A 27466-nucleotide genomic window follows, 5' to 3' on the forward strand; every position below is an offset into this window, starting at 1 on the left:
CTTCAGGAAGGAATTGATGGAGCAACCAAATGAGCAGGACGGTGATAAATGGAGAACCTGGAGAAATGTGAGGTAAAGCATTTGGGGAAGGCTAACAAGTCAAGGGAATACAATAAATGCACAGCATACTGAGAAGTGTAGAAGAACAGAGGAACCTTGGTATGCATGTCCACAGATGCCAGAAGGTGAATGAATAAGTAGATAGGATACTCAAGAAGGCAACCTGAAGAATAAGAGGTTATGATGGAACTGTATAAAACAATCTGCATGGTTCTAGTCACACATTCAGTTCCCCTCGAACTGAGTTGTCAACCACATTGTTGTGGGTTTGGGATCACATGTAGGCCAGACCATGTGAGGACAGCAGATGTCCTTCCCTAAAGGCCATTAGTGAACCAGGTGGGTTTTTCCAACAATTGACAATGGTTTCATGGTCATCATTAAAATCGGGAAATCTGGAACTCTGTTTTGTTTCCCAAAAAATAATTCCATCATGCATGCTCTAACACACTACCTTCAAAAACTTCTAGACATTGTTGAAAAGTTGTTTGGTACTCCACTGAGGTCTGGAGGCTTGTTTGGTTGAACTTAAACCATTTATTGATAATTCATAACTATTGACATCTCCAAAGTCCTATCATGCATGATTGCTGTCCCCATGCTGGCTTTTTTCAGACTTTGACATACAATCTACCAGTGTGAGTCTCCATATTGTACCACGGGCACTGCTGTTCTCTAATACCACATTAATCCTTAGTCTCCCAAGCGCCCTTACACTACCCCTCCCTCAAGTCCTTACAAAATATGTTTACAATACAATCTTTTTTAATTGCTACTCCCTTCGCCCCTCAAGTCTCTGGCTTTATAAATTCAGAATGTCCAGAATCGTAACAGTTCTCCCAGATCATGTTCTGTCACGTTTGGAGGAATGGTAGTCCCTGCTATTTTTGTTGACTTTGTTGGTTTGGTGCTGCATTTGTAGTGCTCAATGTTTCTGGTACTTGATTGCCTCCATTCAGTTCACGTTTTGTACTTCTTCAAGTCGTATTTCTCTTCATTGACAGTCCATCTACTTTGTTCAGGCACCTTGGGTTTGACTGTTCTTTTTCAAAGGTAACTTGTTTCACAATTTTAGCCAAATATTTGTTTGCGCTCTCATTTTCCTAATCCTTTTTCAAGCCCATTTCTTGTTCATTTACTCAGCAGTTACTCTGGTGAGTTCAGTTGCCTTTGTCTAACAGTTATCTGCTTTTAAAGTCAGGATTTGCTCTTCCAGGTCTACCTTTCATGTTTTTCACATAGGATCGAAGTTCAAGTATTACATTACTCTTTTCATGATGCTTACCAGATACTTCTGAGATTTGAAATGTATACATTTCTAATTTTTCATTGACAAACTCATGTTCCGTAAGTGAAAGTTGGTTCTACAACTGAATCATTTTTCCTTAGCAGAGCTTAATTCCTGTGTACTTCAAGCTCACATTCTTTAATCTACTTCTAATAGTTGTTTTTGAGACTTGTGCTCCTTGAGAAAACTTCTACTTTCTCCTTCAACCGTTCAGCTTTTTCTTGACAATTTAGTTTAACAGTTTTCATTTCAGCCATTTCACAGAATCATAGGAACCCTACAGTGCAGAAAGAGGCCATTGGGCCCATCAAGTCTGTACCAACCACAATCCCACCTAGGCCTTACTCCCACATCCCCATATATTTACCTGCTAATCCCTCTAACCTACGCATCTCAGGACACTAAGGGGCAATTTTAGCATGGCCAATTGACCTAATGCGCACGTCTTTGGACTGTGGAAGGAAACTGGAGCACCCAGAGGTAACCCACACAGACGTGACGAGAATGTGCAAACCCCACACAGATAGTGACCCAAATCGGGAATTGAACCTAGGTCTCTGGAGCTGTGAAGCAGCAGTGCTAACTACTGTGTTACCGTGCCAGCCTTCATTGGATTTAAATTTTCAATCTTATTTCTGTATTTCTTTTCTCTGTCTTTATTTTAATTTCAGTGTCAGCCAGATCTGTCTTCAGTAATCTTAACTTTGTTATTTCTCTCAGATTGGGAAGTTCAATGGCTTTTCTTTTCAGTGCCTCCTTATTTCCATTCAGCTGGTTCTTCAGCGCTGTTTCTTGTACCTTTTACATTCCTCCTAGAATATGGAACATTGCTGAGTCTTCTCTGCCACTGGTTCTTTAGTTCATTAAGAGTGACATTAAATTCATTTTGCTTCTCTTTGAAATTTTCGAGAGGAACAAACTTGACCTGAGGGATCCTTGTAGTGTGTAAATGTGAGTCAGCAGAGTCTCCTTGACTTTATCCTGCTGTTCTTCCATTCTGTTACTCAAGAACCTTCATTACTTCACTTGAAGGGTTATGTGCTCCTTTTGGATTTGATCTTGAAAGATGATGATCAACTGTACTTCCAGTTGTTTATTTTCTTGTTAATCTCTTGTCAACCCGTGCTGCACTTCAGTGCATTGATTTATCACTACTGAGGGTTCTAGTGCAGCTTTTACTGAAGTAGTATTCAACATTGTTTAAGACTCCCCTTAAATGTTATCTCTTTGACCAAGTTTTTGGTTTTTTCCCATAATATTACTTTATGTGGGCTGATGTGGAATTTTGCTTTATAACGCTGCTGTGAAGCACATTGGGACATTCATAGAATCCCTGCAGTGCAGAAAGAGGCCATTCGGCCCCTCAAGTCTGCACCGATTCTCAGAATTTGCATCCCACCCAAGCCCTCTCCTCTACTCTATCCCCTTAACTCTGTACATTTACCTTGATTGATCCACCTAACCTGTACATTTTTGGACACTAAGGGGCAATTTAGCATGGCCAGTCAACCTAACCTGCACGTCTCTGGACTGTGGGAGGAAACCGAATCACCCGGAGGCAACCCATGCCAACAACTCGCAAACTCTACACAAACACTCGCCCAAGGCTGGAATCAGACCCAGTTCCCTGGTGCTGTGAGGCAACAGTGCTAACCGCAGTGCCAGCTTGCCACCATTTATACTAAAGGCGCTATGTAAATGTAAGTTGTTGTCAGTGGTGTTACCATGGTAGCTGGGTCAGCTACCAGCAGACATATATTTAAGGTAGTTGATAAAAGAACCAGGGAGAGATGAGAGCATTTTTATGTAGTGAAATGTTGTGACCTGGATCATGCTGCCAGACAGATTGCTGGATGTAAATTTGTTAATAGTTGTCATGAAGGAATTTGGATATACGCTTGAAGTGGAGACCTTTGCTGTGCTATGAAGCAAAGGCAAGGGGAGTGGGGCTTATTAGCTAAAGAGTCACATTGGGCCATATGATCTCATTCAGGCTGTATGATTTACTTGAGAGTAATAGTAGCTCTGTGTCATAAAGAGTGTCTGGTCGGTCTGTCAATCCCAATGTTTCTCTGTTGGTGGTGGCTTTGAGTTGATCTCCATGCTGCACAGTACATTGAAAGTGCTGGATTGCTGGGTTCCAGTTGACCGACAGAACTGTCCACTATAATTCTGGAAGGCTCCGCATTACAATCCCAGATCATGAGTGCCCCAGGTTAGCCTGTTTTGTCAAGAGGGTTGTGAGGATTAGAAACCTGAACTCAAATGGGAAATCGACAAAGCAGTTCCATTTGCCATGAGTGATTGGTGCAAGCAGCTTGAACCAGGTCATAGACAAGAGGTAAGATAATCTTTGGAATTGCATTCCATTTCCATCTTATCAAAGAGTGATTTTGCATTTATACGGTGCCTTTTGCAACCTCAGGTCATCCCAAAAGGCTTTATAACCACAAAAAAATGTTCGAATTGTAGTCAATGTAGCATTGCAGGAAATGTGGCAGCCAGAAGATTTTGCGATTGTAACCTATTAAATAGCTGTTTTGATGAATAAATATTGACCAGGACATTGGGGATATCCACCCTGCTGCTTGTAAAATAGTGCTATGGGATCTTTTGCAGCCACCTGAGGGGCAGACAAGGCCACACTTAGAAACTGTCCTATTGAGAGAAGGGTGGAGGAAGATCGCCACTGCTCACTTATGTTTTACAGCTGCCATTCTCAATCATTCAGTAAAAATAAACTTTTTTCTCCTTTGTGATCCAGGACAAGACCAGTGGTTACATGCTGGCCCACCAAACAATGAGTATATGGACCAGAGCTTCCAGCACCTAAGTGGGATTTTGAACATTCCTCCACCAGATGTTGCTGTGAAGGAGGCGCTAAGTAATGCTCAGCTATTCGGAAAATCCCTGGAATCGTGGGTGTACGAGAGCGTGGGCAAGTTCTGGTCAGCTACCAATACCTGTGCAGTTGAACCTTCACCATGCCCATTACTGCCACCCTGTCAAAAGACTGTTTGGAGTTCTCTATCAGACGACCCCAAATCTGAACTGGGATCAGTCAAAGGTGACGGTCGTCTGAGGTAGCACAGGAGGTGGGGGTTGTGGGGAGGAAGGTGCACAGGAGTCAACCGAGCAGAAAGAAACCTACCTGTGAACTGGCGCGTTGATCCAGTGTCCTGTCACTAGTAGCCAGAAGAATGACTGCAGCGTGTTAAAAAGACAGCACAGAGTTTAAGCGAAAGACGAAACAACAGACTACAGATACCCTGCGTCAAAAAGTCGACCCAGTCCAATGCAACAGTTGGATTTTTGGCAGGATTTGAACTGCGGTGTCTGTTCTCAGCACATGGTGGCTGCAAGAGGAATTATGGTACAGTGGTCCCTGGTTGAATGGCTATCAGTTGAACAGAATGGCGGAGCCTGAACATTACTAGTTTCACCCAGATGCCTCTGGAATCTTTGTTTCTGCACACTTTTTCTGGGGTCTAGTTTGGGTGGAATGAAATGATCTGATGATTTGAAAGCCATCACCAACATGCTTTAGAAGAAGTGACCAACTAATTAAGTTGTTAAACATATTAACATATAGCCCTAACTTCAGAACTCTTGTTGAAAAATATTGTCTTCAGATTTTGCTCATCAAGCAGAACGATATCAGTGCTGGGAAATGGAGCACTTTCCATTTCAGGCATCCAGTATTATCATCAACACTTCCAAGGGCAGATACAGCACAGGTTAGAGAAAAAGTAAAGCTCCCTCTTCACTGTCCCATAATATACTCCGAAACAGGTACAGTACTTGTTAGACACAAAGGGCAGGATTTTACGGCCTCGCTTGTCCCGAAACAGTAAAATCCCACCTGAAGTCAACACACATTTCCATTGTCCTCTCTCACCTGCTCCGATTCTGTGGCAGGCAGGATGGTAAAACTCCAGCCAAAGTAAAGCTCCCTCTATACTGTCATAAAGCACTCCCATGGCAAAGACAGCATACGTTGTATATAGAGTAAAGCTCCCCCATACTGTCCCAACAGCAAAATTCAACCCTAATCTCAGATGTGTGCGTTTTAGTGTAGCCGTATGATTATTTTCCACTTCTTACACCAGCCATCCTGACTGAGATTCCCAAGGTAGTGCTGAATGAACAAATATGGAAGGATTTAGTTTCTAATTGGCCCAGTCACCTCCATGGGGGATGTCACGAACGGCTTAGTATTCATTTTATTACAATTAACAATCCAATCATTTTTAAGACACACCAAATACAAATGAACATACGGATGATGATGTAAAAATAGTGAGCAATGATTCTTAAAACTAATGTCTGGTTAGATGGGGCAGTAGTGAAGGCATTGAGTAGTGCAACTCTCAATCATGGACCAGTGACCTGTATTGGAAAGGACAGCATTGGATTTTTCATGTGGGTTTCTGTGTTTGAATTGCTTTTTGATTCCCATTGTCTTGGTTGATAAAACAATGATCAGTTGTGTGATGTGCAGATTTAAGGTAATGACAAAATAGTAGGGGTGAACAATGAGTAGAATTTCTTAATTCAGTTACTTAAGATCCGGAATGTACTGCCTGTACTGGCATGGAGGCAGATTCATCATAAACTTCCATATTTGAGTTGGATTCTTCAAAAGATTTGTGAAGCTGTAGGGAAAAGGGGAGTGAGACAAATTGCATAGCTTCTTAAAAGAGCCAACATAAGGCATGTGTGGCCTCCTTCTGTGCTGTATATTTCTATAATCAGAGCATGAGCTGTGCTGTACCCCAGTAAAGGAAGAACTTTTAAAAACATTTTTCACACACAGATTAGTTTTCATTTGAGAAACATGATAGTGCTTCCTGTATCAGCGCAGCATCCTGGCTGACCTTACTCCCCTATTTCACTTTAAAAACAAAGAAATTTGGAGTCTGGCATTGAAAGACCTGGTTCATTGAAAAGTCTTTCCATTTGAATTTGCTACCCATGACTACCTGGCCAACTTGTTTTAATGAGGACAATACTTAATGGAATATTGTATAGTTCCTGTAATATAGAAAATGATATGTACATAGTGTATAGTTACTTCAGTATATGACCATATCCACATTATAACGTGATGAAAACCCCTTCCCTGATTCAGCTGTCAAGATCAGTATCTTGCTTCTTTATCTTACCCCTCAAAACCCACAGAAAAATGAGAATACATATTTTTTCAAAAATAAAGTATACACTGTTATGATCTCTGTCGAAACCAGTAACTTTCTTTGAAAAGTAGACAACATTGGAAAGTCCCAGCTACTTGCTAAAAGAATGAAGCCACAGTTTAAAATAGAATAATGTTTTACTATACAAGGGTCAACAGAGCATAAACTTAAGTATTATCTATCCTGTTCTCTAACATCTGGAATTTGCAAGTTAAATAACTAACAGGCAAATCATGGTTGAATATAAACTATAAATTGAAAATCAAATGACAGTTACAACTAAGCCAGACCTTGTATTGTCTCAGCAGTCCACTCAAATTTTAATGATCACTGAGTCACAAAGTCCTTCAAGCTCTTTATCCCACTCAAGGAATTTCAACTCTCCTCTTCTTAGAGCTAGTTTGATTCCTAACCAATAGCAGTGCATAACTAGTCTGTGCTCCCCAAGCGCAGCCTTCATTATAAATGACACACGTCCTTCAGCTCAGTCTGAATGGGACAGGTCCACAGATGTTATCTTCCAGTAACAGAAGCAGTTGTAGTAAATTATTCACAGCTTCTCGATCGGGACTGCCATCTTCAGTCTTCAGCTTGCTTATGCTGCATCAGTGGTCTCTTAACTGTTACTGCTGCTTGGACTGATCTGTATCCATTTTGAAGCTTTCAACAAGGTTTCCATTTTAATTACCCAAGTTTAATTTGTTTATGGTTTCCTTAGAAACTGGGAAGTTCAGTTTTATTTCAACGTTTACCTTTACTGCTTCCCTTTCAGTCTCTTTTCTCAGCTCAGTTTCTGACTTAAGATAAGGTTTGCCTCAAAAAACATGAATTAAATTTAACAATACAGATTCTCTCACACTGTTATCCCCAGGAAGGACAGGGTAGAGGAAGCTTTACAATAGTGAAAGTTTCTATACAATAACTTTGCACTTACAATATTTTCTTATCATTTTCAACATTTTAACCAATATGTAATAACATACTGTACGGATAACCTATTATTACACAATTGCATATATTTACAAAGTTGTAAGGGCCTAATCAAAGCAAAGTACGTAAATGTAATAAGTAGAATTAGCAGGATTAATCATAGAATTGTCTCCTACAACCTATTTTTTGAACTCTGGACATAGGAGCAATGATTACATCATTCTACCAACAACATGCTCGGTCTTTAAAGTTTATGTATTAGTCAGAAGTAAGGCTTACATTAACACTGCAATGAAGTTACTGTGAAATTCCCCTAGTCGCCACAGTCCAGCACCAGTTCGGGAAAATGTTCCTAACCTACACATGTTTCAGAATGTGGGAGGAAACTGGAGCACATGGAGGAAACCCATGCAGACATGGGGAGAATGTGCAAACGCCACACAGGCAGTGACCCAAGCCAGGAATCGAACCCGGGTCCCTGGCACTGTGAAACAGCAGACTGTGTTACTGTGCCACCCAGATTAGGTTGAAGAGCTGCAACAACAGGCTCCAGTGAAACAACTGAAGATTCTTCATATGGAGTTTCTCCAAAATCAACAATGGATAATGATCCGTGTAAATCAATGTTTCTCCTTGATTAGTCTCTCTCATATCCCGGTATCAAAAGCCAGCTCATGCAGTCAGATTTCCTTCTTTCTTTGAAGCTCTCTTTCCTTATCTCTCTCCTCCTTTGCTAATCTCTCTGGTAGTTCAAATTCAAGCCTTCACTGTTCTCTTTCTTCCTTTTTTTTACTTTTTTTTCATTTATTTTCTGAATTTTGAGTTTTTGCTTCATCTATCTTAAGCTGCTTCATTTCTTGTTTTTCAATCTTTTTTATGTGCAACTGAATTCTAGACAACTCGAGCAGCATTGTACCTGAATCAGGCTTTTATTGTTCCAGTGTCAGATTTTGTGCAATTATTCAGTTATGTCTGCTTTTTTAGCCCCTGTTTTTAACTCCCAACTTTTCTGCTAATGCTGTTCATCTAATCTTGGTTAGTTGTAGCAAATCAATCGGGCTTAAATCGTCTGTTTCCAGAAAAGTGGTAGTAATTGACAGAATTATCACATTTTTCGAGAAGTATAGTAAAATTTATGATGAAATCCTGTTCAGCCTAACTTCAGCAATTGCCAGTATCTGCATCTCTGGATCAAAATTTTGGATGAGCCCCCACTTTGTTGCAATCTCAGTAAAAACCAGTAGTCTTTGTTTTAAAATAGACAAAGGTCTACTTTAAAACACTAAAGGTCTTTCTACCCTAAAGGTTGCCTTGGTTGCTAAGCAACATCTCATTCTTTCTCCAAGCTCATATTTACTTTTCCCATTGTATATCCTCCCTCAGCACAATAGAGACACAGTTTGAACCGAATCCAAACAGCCCCATACATGTAAACACCTTTGTTCAACATGAATCTAACTAGAGTTGTACCCTTTCCTACACAAAACACTAAATTAAACCCCACTTAAATCTATACCTTATTTCTAATATTCAACAATGCAAATATAGATCATTTAAACCTACCTGTTTCCTGACACTCAAAAACATACAAATTAAATTTAAAGGCACAGATTCCCTCAATGTTATATCAGCAATTGAAAGGTAATTGCGATTCATTTGGCCCCACTGGCCCATGATGGAGTTTATGCTCCAGAAGAGTTTCCTTCCACATATCTTTATCTAACCCTGCCAACATACACTTCTATTGCTTTCTCATTATCTAGCTTCCCCTCCAGGGTATCTGTACTATTTGCCTGTGAGTAGCGAGTTCCACATTCCCAGTACTAAAAATAGTATTATCTGGTCATTACCATGTTTTTTTTTTGTTTGTGAGAGTTTGTTGAGTGTAAGTTGGCTGTCCACTTCCCTGCATTATAATGAATGCACTTCAAAAAATACTACTTTGGCTGCAAAGCAACTTGAGATATCCGACCATTGCCAAAAGTGCCATTTCACTGCAGTATTTTACTATTCAGATAAAGAAATTTCTCCTCAATTTCCTATTGGACTCATTCATGGCTATCTTAAATTTATATTTATAGCTTCAGAATACAGACAGTGAAAAGGATCTGTTACACTTTTTTTTGAATCCTCAAATAAATGATTTTCCAACTTTCCCCAATGAGTCTGTTCAGATTTATGTGGTCATTGGTTGAGCCATCTACCTCAAAATGCCTAGTTAGATCTTGAACAACTTGTTTCTTGGGTGTTTGGTTGCAACACCTTTTTTAGGGTGCAAAAAATAGCACCCAAAATTCCTTCTGTTGATCAGCCCAGCAAACTCCCTTTCCCCAACACCACTGACCAGGTCAGTGGCTCAGCTGGAGGGACAATTGACTGGAGGCAGGATTCACTGGATGGGCAATAGGTTAAGGGAGCAATGGACTGGATGGAGGGGAAATAGGTTGGGTAGCCAATTAACCAACATTGGAATTTGGTGGCAGGATTAATGGATTGTGATGCATCCTAGGAATGGAAAGATCTTAGTGCAGGTAGAACTAATGGAGTTAACTGAAATGGATTGAGCCGGTGATGGACTGAAATGACCAATTGATGTTTATGAATGGTGGAGGGAGGTTTATGATGGAAAAGGCACATGAAGAACTGAAATGAGCTGGTGGAAAGATCCGGGAAGTGTTCTTATGATGGATGGAGTTAGTGATAAATGAAATGGGTGAATGGAAGTGATTAATTTAATGATGGAAAAAGATGTATTTTGTCCTTTTGTTCAATGAAGCAAAAGCAGAGTAAATGGGAAACAAACTTTGGTGTTGTAACATTTATTTCAATTGGTTTACATTTTGAACAAATGTTCAGTCTTAGCAGACTTGCAGTTTTAATGTATCTTAAGTATATAACTGATTCTAACTATGCTGATGGTGTACACCTAAGAGGAGCACAAAATAAGGTATACATTTGTGCAAAAACATTCAGAAAAATGTGTCTTTTAATTACAGCAGCAGTGCATTTTGTTAGACACATTTAGTATTGTGATTATCAGACAATTTTGAGACATAAATTCCTTGTAACAAAGATTGACATGACCTTTCTGGAGCTTCTGGCTTTAAACCATGTGATTTCTGAAGGTGCTGTGGTTTGTAGACTTTTAATAACCCACTCTCCCATCCATCCAGGAAGAGGAATTTATCATCCAGGACTCAAATAGGCAAATAAATATTGGCTTGGATTAAAGATTCACTTTTTTGGGAAATCTGTGCCCTGAAGTTAACAAAAATGAGCTAGGTTGTCAAATTGCTACTCTCAAATAGAAGCAGGAAGCATACCTTTAATTCAGGGTACAAGGGAAACTGGTTCACATGAGTCTGTGAAAAAATGATGGAAATAAAGGCTTGTTTAGTGTGTGTTAACATTTTCAGTATATGATGCCTCCTGATCACAGCTTGCTGCGTATAGTATCTTCCAGTAAGAGTTAGAAATAACAATTGGGTCTTCAGATATGATGCATGGAGCTGCTTATTCAGGGTTCAAATAGTCTAGAATTTCAAAATGATTAATAACTCTGAGGAAGATTGAGTTAGGAGAGGTTAAGTGGAAATCAATGAGGGTGTGCTTGCCATCAGTTTTTATCCAGGAGGATGACCATGGAATAAGAGGTAAGTCCTGACTTTATTTGTTCACAGGATATGAGTTTTTCTGGCATTTTCAGCCATCCTTAATTGTCCTTGATGATTAAAATCAGGTAAGAAATATTGTAAATAAAAGGAAAGTTAGAGAGAATTTAGGTTAGCTGAAGAGGGAGAAAACTCCAGGATCCTAAGAGAAATGGGCCTAAAAAGGAAAGGCCTTGAGCAAATAGGTGTGTGCTCCAATTGGCAGGATATGATTCAAGATGTCCATCAGGATCTGTACTGGACCACTTTTCGTGATATAAATAACTTGGATGAACAACTATAGAACATCGTTCATTTGCTCATGACACTGAATTAGGTGACACAGTAAGTTATGTGGGTGGGAGGAGAAAGTATCAAAGGCATCTCAATACATCAAGTAGGCAACACTGCAGCAGCTTAGAATTTTATGCCCACTAGATTCAAAAAAGACCCAAATTGTAATGGTTTATCATAGGGTGATGTATGCGATGTAAAAATGAAGTGCTTACTGTAACACAAGACTGTAACACTGGCAATTCAATTATGATATTCAGAGCTTGATTGCAAAAGGTAAGAGTACAAAACCATACTTAGCCTCTCAAAGGAGTGTGGGATGCAAAGTGTTTTGTAAGTCGTACAAAGCTAGGAATTGTGGAGAAGGATTTAGGAGTCCTTGTACAGAAATTGCTGGTGAACAAGTACAAGAAAATAATAGAAGTGTCTGGAGGAATGCTGTCCTTTACTCAGACTGGAATAAAACGGGTAGGTGTTATTGTTCAGTTATATAAAGCTCTGGTTAGGTCACTCCACGGTACCTGTTCGGTTTGGGCACTATACCTCAGGAAATATATATTGATATTGTAGGGGGTACAATTTAGACAGAATAATTGAAAGGTTAGATTATGAGGTCCAGTTACAGTTAAGGTTTACTTTGCTTAACTATTGAAGATCAAAGGGCAATGTAATTGAGTTTAAGACAATTAAAGGATTTGATAGGGTAGACAAGGAGAATCAATCTCATTTGGTGGAGTCTAGAATAAGTGAACCATCTTACCATGCTATTCAGATTGACATAGTAAGAAGTTTCACAACACCAGGTTAAAGTCCAACAGGTTTATTTGGAATCATGAGCCTTCAGAGCACAACTCCTTCCTCAGGTGAGACGTCAGGGAGCACCTCTTCACTCAAAGCATAGTGGAAATCTGGAATTCTTTGTCCCAAAGGGATGTGGAGATAGTTAAGTCAAGATCTATCTGAATGGTGGAACAAGCCTGTGGGGTTAAATAGCTTACTTCTGTTTCTATGTTCTTGGGTTTCTAATATCAGTAGGCATTATTTTCCTGTGTTTTGAGTGTAGTCATCTATAATAGCCCCTCCTGCACTCTACTGACAGTGCTTACCTGATGTGTTTTCCGACAATTCCCACCTCCCTAAACCACTCGAGCAGACTATTGTGCCTGATTGAATGATTTTTCACTGGATCCCTTTTAACCTCAGCTCCGATTTTATCTTTTATGCCCTCAGCTTTTTGTTTCCCTTGCTTTGCATGCAGCAGTACTCAAGAAATTAATCCTTAATTCTTGCAGATTCCAGGTCAGACGAACACACAAATGTACAAATTAGGAGCATGAACGGACCATTCGGCCCCTCGAGCCTGCTTCATCACTTAATAAGGTCTTGGTTGATTCGATTCAGGCCTCAACTCTAATTTCCTGTCTACCACTATTTACCTTTGACTCCCTTGTCAATCAAGAATCTGTCTAACTCAACCTTAAAATGATTCAATAACCCTGCTTCCAGTGCTCTGACGAAGAGAATTCCACAGGCTAACGATCCTCTGAGAAAAAATATTCTCCTCACTTCTGACTTAAATGAGAGATCCCTTATTTTTAGAAGTGTCACCTATTGCTCTCCCCTGTAAAGGGAAACATCCTCTCAGCATCCACACTATCAATTCCCCTCAGGATCTTTGAGTGTTTCAATAAGAGCACTACTTATTCTTCTGAGCTTCAATGGGTATCAGCCTAACTTTTCCTCATCAGATAATCACTTATCCCAGGAATCGAGTGAACTTTCTCTGAACTGTTTCTAAGGCATTTATATCCTTTCTTAAATAAGGAGACCAAAAATATACACACTACTTGAGAGCCAGAATTTTATACTCCCCGCTGGTAGATATTTAGGGTGGGAGTGAGTGGGAAATTGCAGGGACGGGATTCCCTCTGGACTCCTGCCCACTCCAACCTCGCAATTTACACTGGAGCATTCAAGGCTACAAATGAGAAGCCCATCCTTGCCCCAGTTGAGGCCCTTAAGCAGCCATTAATTGGCCACTTAAAGGCTGTTTCCTGCCCAGCCTCAATTTTTCTCAATTTGCTGGAAGATGGACCTTCTTGTGGGGGAAGCCAAAAGTAACAAAGTTGCATTTCAGGTGAGAAAGCAGGGGACCATGCCTCCATCAGAAGCCCCCTTCTGAAATTGGGCGCCTTCCTTTTTACGGTCCAGATATCCATCTCCCAACCTGGCCTTTTCCCCAGGATTCCAGCAACCCCATTTGTGGCTCTCCAGACCTTTCCCTCCCAGGCTGCCATGAACCTACCTGGGCTTCCCTTTCTGAACTTGGTCTCTAAAGTCCTTGAACTTCCTCTTCTGTCCACTGCAGCACTGCTGTTGAAGAGACTTGAAAGCTGCCAGCCAATCAGATCTGTGTGTGTCTTCCTCCTAAGTGGTGGTCAGAAGCCCCACTCGCAGCCACTCAACACTCATTGGAGTGTAAAATGGCTGTGGGGCACCCAGAACCATGGGGCATTGCATTCCCACCAACTGTTTGGATAGCCCCCACCATCTGAAAAATTCAGGCCCAAATGTGATTTCACCAATGTCCTGTACAACTGTAGCAAAACTTTCCTACTTTTATATTCCATTCTCCTCGGGATAACAAGAACCTTTGATTTACATTCCTAATCACGGCAATTCTGGGCTGATTGGCAACCTGTCGATGTCAACTTACGTTGACTGCTTGGCTTGAGACACAATAGAATTGAGAAGTGGGTGAGGCCCTCATGTTTTGATCTACAGTGAGTCAAAGGTTATGGGGAAAAGGCTACAATCAGATCTGCTGTTATTGAATTACAGAGTAAACTCGAGGGGCAAAATGGATGTTATTACGTTGAACTCAGATTTACATAGAACAAACACATATAAAAAATAGAAGATCATCCTCTCTCTATAAAACAAGGGGTTCCTAATATTTCCGAGGACCCCACTTTATCAAAGTTCTATCTTCTGTCCAACAACAGTCTTCATTTAACCACTTTTCCAAATAACTTTGGAAAAATGCTACATTTTTAATTGACTGTGAACACATTGCCCAATGTCCTTCATGAGAGGGGCTACTTGATCCTTGACCATATGGTCGCCAAGAATGGTGGGCATTTCAGGGTGCTGTTCAGCGAGTCACATGATGTGGAAATAGTGTCCTGGCAGGTGACCTGCACGCAGAATGTATTGGTTGTGGCTTTGAAAGTGTTTGTCATGTCAAATTTGATGCCACACTCCTCACTCATTATTGAGCTGGTGAGCTCTGGGGTCTTGTGTACACCTTGAACTGACGTAGCCGTGGCTGAACTCAGTTCATAACTGGCGGACAAGTTGACTTTTTCCTTGTTGGTGTCTAAGAACACAAAGGCTTTGTCCAGCCGCTCTCCATTCCTGCAGCGCAAGTAAGAAGGCCAACAGTATTCGTTCTCTCTGGCTGTTGGAATAAGATAAGGAAGATGGTTAGAATGATTTCATTTGAACTTTAATTGGAGGTGTTCTCGTTCTGATAAGACATTAAACCAAGGGACAGCCCATCACCTCAAGTGGCTGTAAAAGATGCTGTGATGTTATTCACAGAAGTGAAGGGGACTTCTTACTGATGCCCAGGCCAATATTCATCCCTCAACTAATGTCACTTAAAAGAGATTATCTATTCCAGTTCATATTGCTGTTTTTGGGAGCTTGCTGCGTGCAAGTTAATGTTGGTCTTTCCTACATAATGGTAGTGACTACATTTCCAAAAGTAATTTGGGAGAGTATTAAAATATACAAATGTAGATTCTGGACTGCCATCTTTCAACCCCTTCCTGGTACTTGTCACTTGTTCCACAGGTATTCATGAACAACATTGTATGCAATCAGGAATAAAAACATCAACATTGATTTTGTTGTATTTACAGTGGTTATATGTTGTAATCCCTACAATCATGATGCCCCTTGATGAGTATACAAGGTATATTTTCATGGAGTGAAGAGCTGGATTATTGTCGGTGTTACTAATTGACCTGGATCTCTGGGAACTGGGTTTTGGAATTCTTTATCGTACCTGGAATCTGTTTGACTGCAATCTGGTCTTCCCTGGCACTATGGAGTGGGTAAGTATGAAGGTTCATTGACTGGATTTTCCCCTTTCTGGCAGTGTATCTGTAGGGCTTCTGCCCATTACTTGGTATGGATGGTGGGTGCTGGGAACTTTCTCACGATCAGGAGCGAGAATATCATTACCAACATGGACAATCCAGTGAGAACAGCACTGCAACATCAGAAGGCATAAAGAGGTCATGAATAAAGTTATCATAGACCTCAGTTGAGGCCAAGGTCTACAAAAGCAAGTGTCTTAGTCACAGTTAGTGAGCTATTAAATTGTTGTATTTCCCTACTTCGTGTATGCAAATGTTTGTCCGTATGGGTGTGCGTTTGCGTGGATGTGCATCCACATCTGTGTCTGCCCATAAGGGTGTGTGGTTGTCTGAGCCTTTAGGGTGTGTGTGCATACCTCTGCCTGTGCTGTTATTTGGGTTTGTGTATGTGTGTGCATGTATTGAACAGGATGGGTGGTATCTCGACTATGTATGTTATAGATGCCACTCAAGACTTTTGACATTCTTTCTCATCTAAATTTATCATTGTAACTTTTATTCCTTGTCCAACTTTCTCTTAAATACATCTATAGTATGCTTCAACCATTCCCTATAGTAGTGAGTTCCACATTCTTATAAATCTGACAGTAAAGAACTTGCCTGAGTCCCCTGTTGGGTGTCTTGTTAAGTATCTTATATTAATGTTACTTGTAGATTTTACCTGTAAACCCCCAAATGTCTGACTCTCTCTCTCTGCCGATTATTTGTTTCTCGCTCTCTCCGAAGTCTTGCTTCATGGGCTTCCCCTGTAGCAAAGCATGAGTCAGCTACTGAAGGTCAGAAAAGATAGAAAATAAAAGGAGCACTTCTTTTCCTCTTCTCTGAACTCCCTCTCACCAAACTCCACATTTGCAATCTAATGCAGTCCAAAAGAGCATCCCAGTGCAGACTTCTTGAAGTTTAATGCTATGCTCTTCGCAGTTAACAAATCTTGCAAGTGTTGTGTCATATGCAGATTTTGAAATTGTGCCCTGTACATCCAAGTTGAGGTCATTAGTATGTGTCATGAAAAGCAGACCCCTGACATCAATTCCTAGGTAATCCCACTATAAACCTTTCCTTAGTCCAAAATGCCACCTTCACTGTTGCGTTTACAGTCACTCAGACAATTTTGTATTATTTTGTCTTTAATTTCATGAGCTGTAACTTTACTGACAAACCTGCTGCATGGCATTTTATTAAATGTCTTTTGGTAGTCTATGTATGTTATTTCAACCACATTACCCTGTTAAATATTCTGTTACCTCATCAAAAAACTTAAGCAGGTTAGTTAAACATGGGTGACTGTGTGGACTCTGCACATTCTCCCTGTGTCTGCATAGGTTTCCTCCCACAGTCCAAAGATGTGCAGGTTAGGTTGCTTGACATGCTAAATTGACCCTAGTATCAGCGGGATTAGCAGGGTAAATAAGGGAATCAGACCTGGGTGAGATTGTGGTCGGGACAACTTGATGGGCCTCCTTCTGTACTGTCTGCGAGCGATGGGGGAAAGAGAGAAAGAAAGAGTGTCTGCGAGCGATGGGGGAAGGAAAGAGTGTCTGCGAGCGATGGGGGAAGGAGAGAAAGAGAGTGTGTCTGCGAGCGATGGGGGAAGGAGAGAAAGGGAGAGTGTCTGCGAGCGATGGGGGAAGGAGAGAAAGGGAGAGTGCGAGCGATGGGGGAAGGAGAGAAAGGGAGAGTGTCTGCGAGCGATGGGGGAAGGAGAGAAAGGGAGAGTGTCTGCGAGCGATGGTGGGGAAGGAGAGAAAGGGAGAGTGTCTGCGAGCGATGGTGGGGAAGGAGAGAAAGGGAGAGTGTCTGCGAGCGATGGTGGGGAAGGAGAGAAAGGGAGAGTGTCTGCGAACGATGGTGGGGAAGGAGAGAAAGGGAGAGTGTCTGCGAACGATGGTGGGGAAGGAGAGAAAGGGAGAGTGTCTGCGAGCGATGGTGGGGAAGGAGAGAAAGGGAGAGTGTCTGCGAGCGATGGTGGGGAAGGAGAGAAAGGGAGAGTGTCTGCGAGCGATGGTGGGGAAAGAGAGAAAGAGTGTCTGCGAGCGATGGTGGGGAAGCGAGAGCATGCGCAAGCGATGGGGGAAAGAGGAGGTGGGGAGGAAGAGTGTAAATCTTCAATGGTAGTTGCAATTGCTTGGTATGGTCCTAACTGTTTGCCACATCTCCATTTTGGTAGAATCAGCAACTACTGACAATTTAATTTGCATTCCAATATCCAAGTCATCTGTGAAATAAATTATCAATAAAAAGCATCAGTGACTCTTGGAAAACCCCACCCATGCTGAAAGATAACCCATGACCCTGACTCACTGAGCAGGGTTTTCCAGCCATGCTTGCTGCAAGGCTGGAAATTCCCGCTCGAGTCAACAGACTTTTGTGTGATCCGACCCCACCTGCTACAGTCCCGTGGCAGGCAGGACAGGAAAACGCCACCCACCATTTTCTGCTCTTTTAACTTTTTTAATTCAAGCTCCAATCTCATGAGCTTCATGAGATGATCAGCCTTTGTGGGTATTTTGTCACGTTTCCTTATAGTCCATATCCACTGCATTATCGTCAATACCCTCTGTTATTTTATCAAATAATTAGATTAGTCAAGCACACTGCTTGTTAAAAAATCCATGCTGGTTTACCTCAGTTACTTTGAACTTCTCAAAGTGCCTGTTAACATTTTCCCCTGACTATTGTATCAAAAACCTTATTCAAAACTGACTGGCCTGTAGTCACTGGTAACTAACTACCACCTGCGGACATGCACAAAAGTCATAGTCGATAGGGTAGTCCTCCTGTATGGTTGTGGAACCTATGTAATCTATCGTCGATATATGAGAAAACTCGCCTTGTACCATCAGAATAGATGAGTTGCCATACAAACAATGGGTCTTCAAGATGACCAGCTCACCCAACAACTGTAGTGGACAGGCTATTGCATCAGAATATTGAATCCATACCTTCTGAGGGCACCCAGTTCTCTATTGCTTGAAACTGGTCAAGATCAGAGGAAAGCAAAAAAAGATTGGATTTGACCTCAACAGCTGGGAAGAGAGCTCAGTGGACCACCTATGGTGGCAAATCCGGCCTTCACCAAGGTGGGTGTGGTTTTGCATCAGAGCGGATATCACAAACTAAACATGGAAACGTTCAAAGTAGGATTAAGCCTGAACCACCATTCAATATCATGGCTAATTTGCTATCCCAAAGCCATACTCTTGCTTTCTCCCCATACTCCTTGAAGCCTTTAGCGTCTAGAAATCTATTTCTTAAATATATTCAGTGACTTGGCACCCACTGCCTTCTGCGGTAGAGAATTCCATTGGTTCGCCACCCCCTAGTGAAGAAGTTTTTCCTCATCTCAGTCCTAAATGGCTGACCTGCATCATGAGTCTGTGACCCCTTATTTTGGACCCCCAGCCAGGGGAAACGTCATTCCTACATTCAGTCAGTCCAGCCCTATCAGAATTTTATGTTTCAGTGAGATCCCCAGTCATTCTTTTAAACTCCAGTGAATATAGTCCTAGTCAACCAATCACTCCTCATAACAACCCTGCCATCCTTGTAATCAGTCTGGTGAATCTTCACTCTCTATGGGAAGTACTCCTTTCTTAGGTAAGGAGACCAAAACTGCACACAATACTCAAGGTGCAGTGTCACCTAGGCCCAGTATAACTGCAGAAAGACTTCCTTGCTCCGGCACTCAAATCCACTTGCAATGAAGACCAACATACCATTTGCCTGCCTAACTGCTAGATGTACCTAGTTGCTTTCAGTGGTGTACAAGAATAGCCAGGTCCCTTTATATATCAATATTTCCCAATCACCATTTAAATAATACTCTGCCATTCAGTTTTTCCTACTGAAGTGGATAACTTTGCACTTACCCATGTCGTAAGGCATTTGCCACATACTTGTTCACCCACTCAGCTTTTCTAAATCATCTTGAAACTTCTTTACATTGTCCTCCCCATTCGCATCCCATCAAATGGGTCATCATCGGAAATAATACTTGTGATTTCCTCATCCAAAGCATTGCTGTACATTGTGAATAGCTAGGACCCAACCACTGATCCCTGCGATACCCCACTAATCACCACCTGCCACTCTGAAAAGTACTCATTTATTCCTACTCTGTTTCCTATTTGTCAATCCATGCCAATAAATTATCTTTCATTTCACACGCTTTAGCTTTAATTCTGCATACTAATCTCTTACGTGGGACTTCATCAAAATTATCTGAAATTCCAAATACACCATGTCCACTAGTTTCCCCTTATCTATTATACTAATTACATCCTCAAAAAAAAAACAGGAGGTTTGTCAAACATAATTTCCCTAGGTTGACTTTGTCTAATCCCATTGATATTTTCTAAGTGTCCTGTTATCACATCCTTTATTATTTTCTGACTACTGATGTTAGGGTAACTGGCCAGTAATTCCCTGCCTTCGTCCTCCCTCCTTTTTTAAAAAGTGGGGTTACATTTGTCAATCTGCTGGAACTGTTCCAGAATCTACAAAATTTTGGAAGACAATAACTAATGCATCCACTATTTCGAGAACCACTTCTTTTAGTGCCCTAGGATGTAGATCATCAGGACCTGGGGATTTATTGGATATCAATCCTATTAATTTCACCAGCACTTTTTTTTTGGTAATACTAATTTCTTTCAAGTTCTCCTTCTCACTGAACCATTGAAAACTTAGCATTTCTGGAAGTTATTTGTGTTTTCCTCCATGAAGACGTAACTAAAGTAGTTGTTTAATTGCTCTGCCATTTCTTTGTTCTCCATAATCAGTTCCCTTTCCTGAGCACTAAGGGATCTACATTTGTCTTCATTAATCTGTTTTTTTCTTAGAAGCTTTTACAGTCCACTTTTATGTTCCTGAAGACACAGGAGCAGAAAGCTCAAGAAGATGCATAACCTCTCATTGACTACAAAGCGACTAATGACTGTCTGCCAGTGCAGATTTTAGATATTTTACCTTGCTTCCCCTTCACTAACTCCTTTATCTTGCACTGTCTTCACCCCTACCTCTTACCACTTCCTTCACTCCACCTTTCTTTATCCCTCTCACACCCCCTCTCCATTCTATGTCTTCACAGCAAGCATCCTCCTTGCTCCAAGGTGTACCTGGATGCAATTACTGGGATGCCTTTTTTGAATAATATCACATTTGCCAAATTTCACTCCTCAGGCACCTGTCCCATACCTAGTGAAGATTCCAAAATTATGGAAACCCTGCTGTGACCCCCACTGTCTTCATTTAGCAACCCAGGTATAAGCCATCCAGACAGATGACTTATCCATTTTAAGCATAGCCAGGACATCCTATCTATTCATTCTCTCCTCTTCCATTACCTCTACTATCTCCACTTGTAACAATATTTTCTCAGCCTCTTCTCAGTAAACATTGATACAAAGGACTTTCTGAGTATTTCAGCATTATCTTGTACCCCTAAAGATGACATTGCCTCAAACACACCCCACATCAAGCTCTACCTACTTATTATTTACGTGTGTGTGTGTTTGTTTCTATTCCTGCATGTCATGTGCCTGGTGGTGTTTGTATCTGCATGGGTGCCTTTTTGCTTGTGGGCAGGATTTTAGTGCAGGCTTTAGGACTTTTCCTTTAGGATGAAATGCATGTATTGAAAATGTGCTCGCCAAGGGGAAGGCTGTCTTGCTGATTTTAGTAGAGGTGGCTTCCTCATTGACTGTCTCTGAGCTTCGTGTCAAATTGCATGGGCAGAGTGCAGATCCCGTGGCTCAGTCAGAGCATCTCTGAAACCTCAAGAGGCCAGCGCTGAAGAGGCAGGCCAGTGAACAACGGAGCACCTCAAACATGGAGACACCTTTGGAAAGGTAAGCAAACATTTAAAACCACATGCCATCCTGATGGCCCACTGTGAAAATCCTACCTCTGGGCTAGTGGCCCCATAGAGATTCACTGCAAAGCTATAGAGATTCACTGCAAATTCCCTGTCTCGTTCCCCACGGTCCAATTCCCTGTCTCGTTCCCCACGGTCCAATTCCCTGTCTCGTTCCCCACGGTCCAATTCCCTGTCTCGTTCCCCACGGTCCAATTCCCTGTCTCGTTCCCCACGGTCCAATTCCCTGTCTCGTTCCCCACGGTCCAATTCCCTGTCTCGTTCCCCACGGTCCAATTCCCTGTCTCGTTCCCCACGGTCCAATTCCCTGTCTCGTTCCCCACGGTCCAATTCCCTGTCTCGTTCCCCACGGTCCAATTCCCTGTCTCGTTCCCCACGGTCCAATTCCCTGTCTCGTTCCCCACGGTCCAATTCCCTGTCTCGTTCCCCACGGTCCAATTCCCTGTCTCGTTCCCCACGGTCCAATTCCCTGTCTCGTTCCCCACGGTCCAATTCCCTGTCTCGTTCCCCACGGTCCAATTCCCTGTCTCGTTCCCCACGGTCCAATTCCCTGTCTCGTTCCCCACGGTCCAATTCCCTGTCTCGTTCCCCACGGTCCAATTCCCTGTCTCGTTCCCCACGGTCCAATTCCCTGTCTCGTTCCCCACGGTCCAATTCCCTGTCTCGTTCCCCACGGTCCAATTCCCTGTCTCGTTCCCCACGGTCCAATTCCCTGTCTCGTTCCCCACGGTCCAATTCCCTGTCTCGTTCCCCACGGTCCAATTCCCTGTCTCGTTCCCCACGGTCCAATTCCCTGTCTCGTTCCCCACGGTCCAATTCCCTGTCTCGTTCCCCACGGTCCAATTCCCTGTCTCGTTCCCCACGGTCCAATTCCCTGTCTCGTTCCCCACGGTCCAATTCCCTGTCTCGTTCCCCACGGTCCAATTCCCTGTCTCGTTCCCCACGGTCCAATTCCCTGTCTCGTTCCCCACGGTCCAATTCCCTGTCTCGTTCCCCACGGTCCAATTCCCTGTCTCGTTCCCCACGGTCCAATTCCCTGTCTCGTTCCCCACGGTCCAATTCCCTGTCTCGTTCCCCACGGTCCAATTCCCTGTCTCGTTCCCCACGGTCCAATTCCCTGTCTCGTTCCCCACGGTCCAATTCCCTGTCTCGTTCCCCACGGTCCAATTCCCTGTCTCGTTCCCCACGGTCCAATTCCCTGTCTCGTTCCCCACGGTCCAATTCCCTGTCTCGTTCCCCACGGTCCAATTCCCTGTCTCGTTCCCCACGGTCCAATTCCCTGTCTCGTTCCCCACGGTCCAATTCCCTGTCTCGTTCCCCACGGTCCAATTCCCTGTCTCGTTCCCCACGGTCCAATTCCCTGTCTCGTTCCCCACGGTCCAATTCCCTGTCTCGTTCCCCACGGTCCAATTCCCTGTCTCGTTCCCCACGGTCCAATTCCCTGTCTCGTTCCCCACGGTCCAATTCCCTGTCTCGTTCCCCACGGTCCAATTCCCTGTCTCGTTCCCCACGGTCCAATTCCCTGTCTCGTTCCCCACGGTCCAATTCCCTGTCTCGTTCCCCACGGTCCAATTCCCTGTCTCGTTCCCCACGGTCCAATTCCCTGTCTCGTTCCCCACGGTCCAATTCCCTGTCTCGTTCCCCACGGTCCAATTCCCTGTCTCGTTCCCCACGGTCCAATTCCCTGTCTCGTTCCCCACGGTCCAATTCCCTGTCTCGTTCCCCACGGTCCAATTCCCTGTCTCGTTCCCCACGGTCCAATTCCCTGTCTCGTTCCCCACGGTCCAATTCCCTGTCTCGTTCCCCACGGTCCAATTCCCTGTCTCGTTCCCCACGGTCCAATTCCCTGTCTCGTTCCCCACGGTCCAATTCCCTGTCTCGTTCCCCACGGTCCAATTCCCTGTCTCGTTCCCCACGGTCCAATTCCCTGTCTCGTTCCCCACGGTCCAATTCCCTGTCTCGTTCCCCACGGTCCAATTCCCTGTCTCGTTCCCCACGGTCCAATTCCCTGTCTCGTTCCCCACGGTCCAATTCCCTGTCTCGTTCCCCACGGTCCAATTCCCTGTCTCGTTCCCCACGGTCCAATTCCCTGTCTCGTTCCCCACGGTCCAATTCCCTGTCTCCATCCGCATAGGCCTGCAGCTTTATGATCAGATGCATACCCAAATTCTTTTTGAGATTATTCATCATCTCTGCTTTCACCACCCTTGTAGGCAGCGAGTTCAGAGCTTTGTAGCTGTGTTTGTCTGTGTGTGTGGCTGGGGGTGTGTGTGTGTTTGTGTGTGTGCGTGAATGTGACTGGCTGTGTGTGTGTCTTTGTGTCTCGGGATGTGTTAGTGTTTGTGTTTCTCTGGGGTTGTGTATGTGTTCATGTATGTGTCTGTTAGTGTATGTTTGGCTATGTGCATTCTTGTCTGTCACCCACAGGGGTATGATTTTGTATGTGTGTATCTGTGTGTGTGTCTGTGTGTGCATGTGTGTTGTATGTGCTGTGTGTGTCTTTGTATGTGCTGTGTGTGTGTGGGGCTGTGCCCTTCCCCTGTTTACCTGTCACTGAGTTATGCAAACGAACGGTCATTCTCTTCTGTTGTCGGAGGATCTTCATGTAAGTCAGCACAGTGCAGTTCAACATGCACTCGTTTGATGGAGGAAGCCGTTTAGGACCCTCCGATAATCTGCGTACTTCATTCTGGATAAGGCAGGGAGGCGATTCCAACGGTGCTACGCTGATGTCATGTGTACTGAAGCAAGTGGAAAGAAACCAGATACTGACTAACCCCCAAAGATAGGCCTGAGCCATTCTTATGAAGTCTTGTAAACGTCACTGCGATTACACATCTGTCAAAGCTGCTATGAATTTGCGGCCTTGGAGGTGGAAAAACGTTTGAGCGATTTTTACAGCCCTCATAGGGCTGACGCGGACAAAGTTGGCAGTATGTTTGGAATCTCCTGGCAAAGGTGATTCTGAGTAAACAGCAATATATCACCCTAGCTCATGGCCCATTTCACAGATGTGAAAGCCATTTGACCTGATAGTGGAGCTTAACCCTTTCAGTAGCATAATCCCAATGCTAGAATTTAAACAAAATACCTCGAACTTTCTCTGCCATTTAAGACAATTGTAGATAATTTATCCTTCGGCTCCATTTATCTGTCTTTTCACCAAAGTTCACCCCTAGAAATCTCTCGATTTAATTCCTTAAATACTCAACTGACCTCCAGTGTCCTCAACCCTTGTAGGGATGGGAGGCTAGCTGCAGATTTCCACTATCCTTTGTGTGATTAAACCGCTTCTTGATTTCGCCGCTGTAATCAGTAACCCGCTGGTCTGCTGTTGAGAGCGGGTTAGTGCCATGCCTGGCAGTGCACTTACCCCCAGGACACAAGGAGCTTTAACTTCATCTTTCCATTCTGTAACCTCGCTGTGTGTTCAACGGGGTGGAAAGTACAGCTGGAAACGACAGACTGGCTGCTTGTCTGCTCTCTCTCTCTCTCTCTCTCTCCCTCCCTTTGACCGATCAGCCCTGCCCAAAAATCCCCTGCCACAGAAAGCGCTGGGACACTCCTGCTGAATGCATCAATTTATATCCCTGATGCTAAGCCGTGAATTCTGCCAGAATTCTTCAAAGAGAATGGAAAACTGCTGTCTCCAGATGTACAGAGAGAGAGAGACCCAAATGAACCATTTAAAAACAAAACAGAAATAGGTCAGTGACACCATAGGGATGGAAACAAGGAGAAAGTTCTCAACAAGTTATTTCCTGGATGATAATTTGTTTTTAACTTGTTCGTGGAGAGAGTTACAAGAGTGGCATTTGTTGTCAATAATTGTCTAAGCCATTGGATGTAAGGGAGTAACTTGTTTGCCCATTTCTGTGCACGATTGCAATTCCATAAAAACATAAAAACTAGGAGAAGGAGTAGGCCATCTGGCCCCTCGAGCCTGCTCCACCTTTCAATAAGATTATGCCTGATCTTTTTGTGGACTCAGATCCACTTATCCGCCTGCTCACCACACCCTTACTTGTTCAAAAATTTATCTATCCCTGCCTTAAAAACATTCAATGAGGTAGCCTCAACTGCTTCACTGGGCAGGGAATTCCACAGATTCACAATCCTTTGTGTGAAAAAGTTTCTTCTCAACTCAGTTCTAAATCTGCTCCACCTTATTTTGAGACCATGCCCCCTAGTTCTAGTTTTGCCTGCCAGTAGAAACAACCTCCCTGCTTCAATCTTTTCTATTTCCTTCATAATCTTACGTGTTTCTATAAGATCTCCCCTCGTTCTTCTGAATTCCAATTAGTCCCAGTTTATTCAGTCTCTTCTCATAAGCCAACTGTCTCAACTCTGGAATCAACCTAGTGAATCTCTTCTGCACCCCCTCAAGTGCCAGTATATCCAGTAAAGGTTGATGTCTCAGTATATCCAGTAAAGGTTGATGTCTTACATAATAATATAAATTATTATATTTAATACAACTTTATTTTCATCTTTCACTGCCTCTATCATCTCGAAATTATCGCACTGCTAATTTGTCATCAAGGACAGGACATTTGAGATAGTGGTGCTTCTTGTCCAGCCACCCAAAGAGTCAGTGGGGGAACAGATCACTGCCATTGGTGGCAGCCCCACAGTCAATGAACACTATGAGGCAGCTCTGGTAGTCCAAGCAGTGCCAGCAGTGACCATGGCTGGGACACAGTCAGTCAGCTGATTCTAAATACTGGAATCTCCCAGCCAGATGGAGGGGGTGTTCTTTATGGAGAGACATGGGGAGGGAGAAGGAAGCATCCAAGGGTGACAGACTTTTGTGGTGTTAGGGCATCCGATATGGAAAGTGGGCCTTTGAGACGGGTGTCAACACCACCATGCCCCAGGGCTGAGCAATGTAATCTTCCAGACTTCCTTCATAGAAACATAGAGTATAGGAGCTACAGTAGGTCATTTAGCCCTTTCTTCCCCTGAGCTCTTTCTGACTCAAAGTTGAGCCTGGGTGGGAAGCAGCCCTTAAACATACAACCAGCAGCTTCCTATTTCCCGTGAGCTTATGAAGAGCAGTTAAAATCCAAAATGATGCAGTGTTTCTGCCCTTTAACGCAGCCACTTCATTAACATCCAGCTTCTGCGTTTCCCAACAATTAATGGCAGATGGCTTAATGTCGACATAATAATGACAATCTCAATTCCAGTACTGAAAGGAACATCATATCAAGCCAAAACGTCGGTAGTTGATTTTTGTTGGTGGTGTTAGTGTGCTTGTTATTGTTGGTGTTGGTAATGTAGTTGGTCTAAATGTTACTGCTGTTGGTGTGTTATTGCCATTCTTGGCGTTACTGTTGGTGACTTTCTGCTTTGGTGTGTTTGGTGTCAGTGTTCTGGCTATACTCAGTGCTATTGGGGATGTTGCTGCTATTAATGCACATTGTGTACATTGTCTGCATCTTTAAGACTTGATAGCTGTAAAGACTCGCATTCTAATCAGTATTCTGTAAATTGTGTGTGCCTTTAAATGCACTGTTTGTGATCAGATCTCCCACTCACCTGATGAAGGGGCAAACCCCGAAAGCTAATGGCGTTTACTATCAAATAAACCTGTTGGCTTTTAACCTGATGATGTGAGACTTCTGTGTTTACCCCAGTCCAATGCCGTCATCTCCACATCATGATATATTTCCAAGTCAGGATGGTGAGTGATTTGGAGGAGAATTCTCAGGTGGTGGTGTTTCTGGCATCTGCTGTCTTTGTCCTTCTAGATGGGAGTGGTTGTGGGTTTAGAGATGCTGTCTAAGGAGCTTGGTGAGTTCCTGCAGCGAATCTTGTAGATAGTACTCACTACTGCCACTCTGGCTCACTCATTCTTCACACAGAGATCACATGCAGGAGAAGAGGCATTGTGGTTTGGGGCAGTGACTCGAACATTAAAGGTATCTGCTAGCGCTGCTACTGACATGTCACACTCCAGCTTCTCCTTATTATCTGGGTGGGCTCACTACTCTAAAGGGCATTAG

General features: G+C 43.1%; 2 protein-coding genes across 3 annotated transcripts in view; one reads left to right on the top strand and one right to left on the bottom strand.

Moving 5' to 3' along the window:
- Positions 1 to 6578, top strand: part of xylt2 (xylosyltransferase II) — a 76879-nt gene extending 70301 nt beyond the window's left edge. For both annotated transcript variants that reach the window (XM_080208951.1, XM_080208952.1), the window contains exon 11: positions 4113 to 6578. In XM_080208951.1, the coding sequence (XP_080065077.1) occupies positions 4113 to 4435 (323 nt within the window). In that variant the 3' untranslated portion in view covers positions 4436 to 6578. The remainder of the gene's footprint in view (positions 1 to 4112) is intronic.
- A 7687-nt stretch (positions 6579 to 14265) lies between these two features.
- Positions 14266 to 24287, bottom strand: LOC145356332 (uncharacterized). The gene is made up of 2 exons (XM_080208953.1): positions 24006 to 24287; positions 14266 to 14877 (listed from the first exon to the last, which is right to left on the bottom strand). The coding sequence occupies exons 1-2, from the start codon at positions 24256 to 24258 to the stop codon at positions 14516 to 14518; spliced, it is 615 nt and encodes a 204-aa protein (XP_080065079.1). The 5' UTR covers positions 24259 to 24287; the 3' UTR covers positions 14266 to 14515.
- Positions 24288 to 27466: the final 3179 nt, after the last annotated feature.

Source organism: Carcharhinus amblyrhynchos, chromosome 21 (assembly GCF_965287045.1).
Source record: "Carcharhinus amblyrhynchos chromosome 21, sCarAmb.v2.hapA, whole genome shotgun sequence".
In the NCBI taxonomy this organism is placed as follows: Eukaryota; Metazoa; Chordata; class Chondrichthyes; order Carcharhiniformes; family Carcharhinidae; genus Carcharhinus; species Carcharhinus amblyrhynchos.

Coding starts and splice junctions, on each gene's coding strand:
- LOC145356332 (XM_080208953.1), bottom strand. CDS start 24,258: ATGGCTCAGGCCTATCTTTGGGGGTTAGTCAGTATCTGGTTTCTTTCC. Junction 14,878..24,005: donor TTTGCATAACTCAGTGACAG/GTAAACAGGGGA, acceptor TTATTCCAACAG/CCAGAGAGAACGAATACTGT.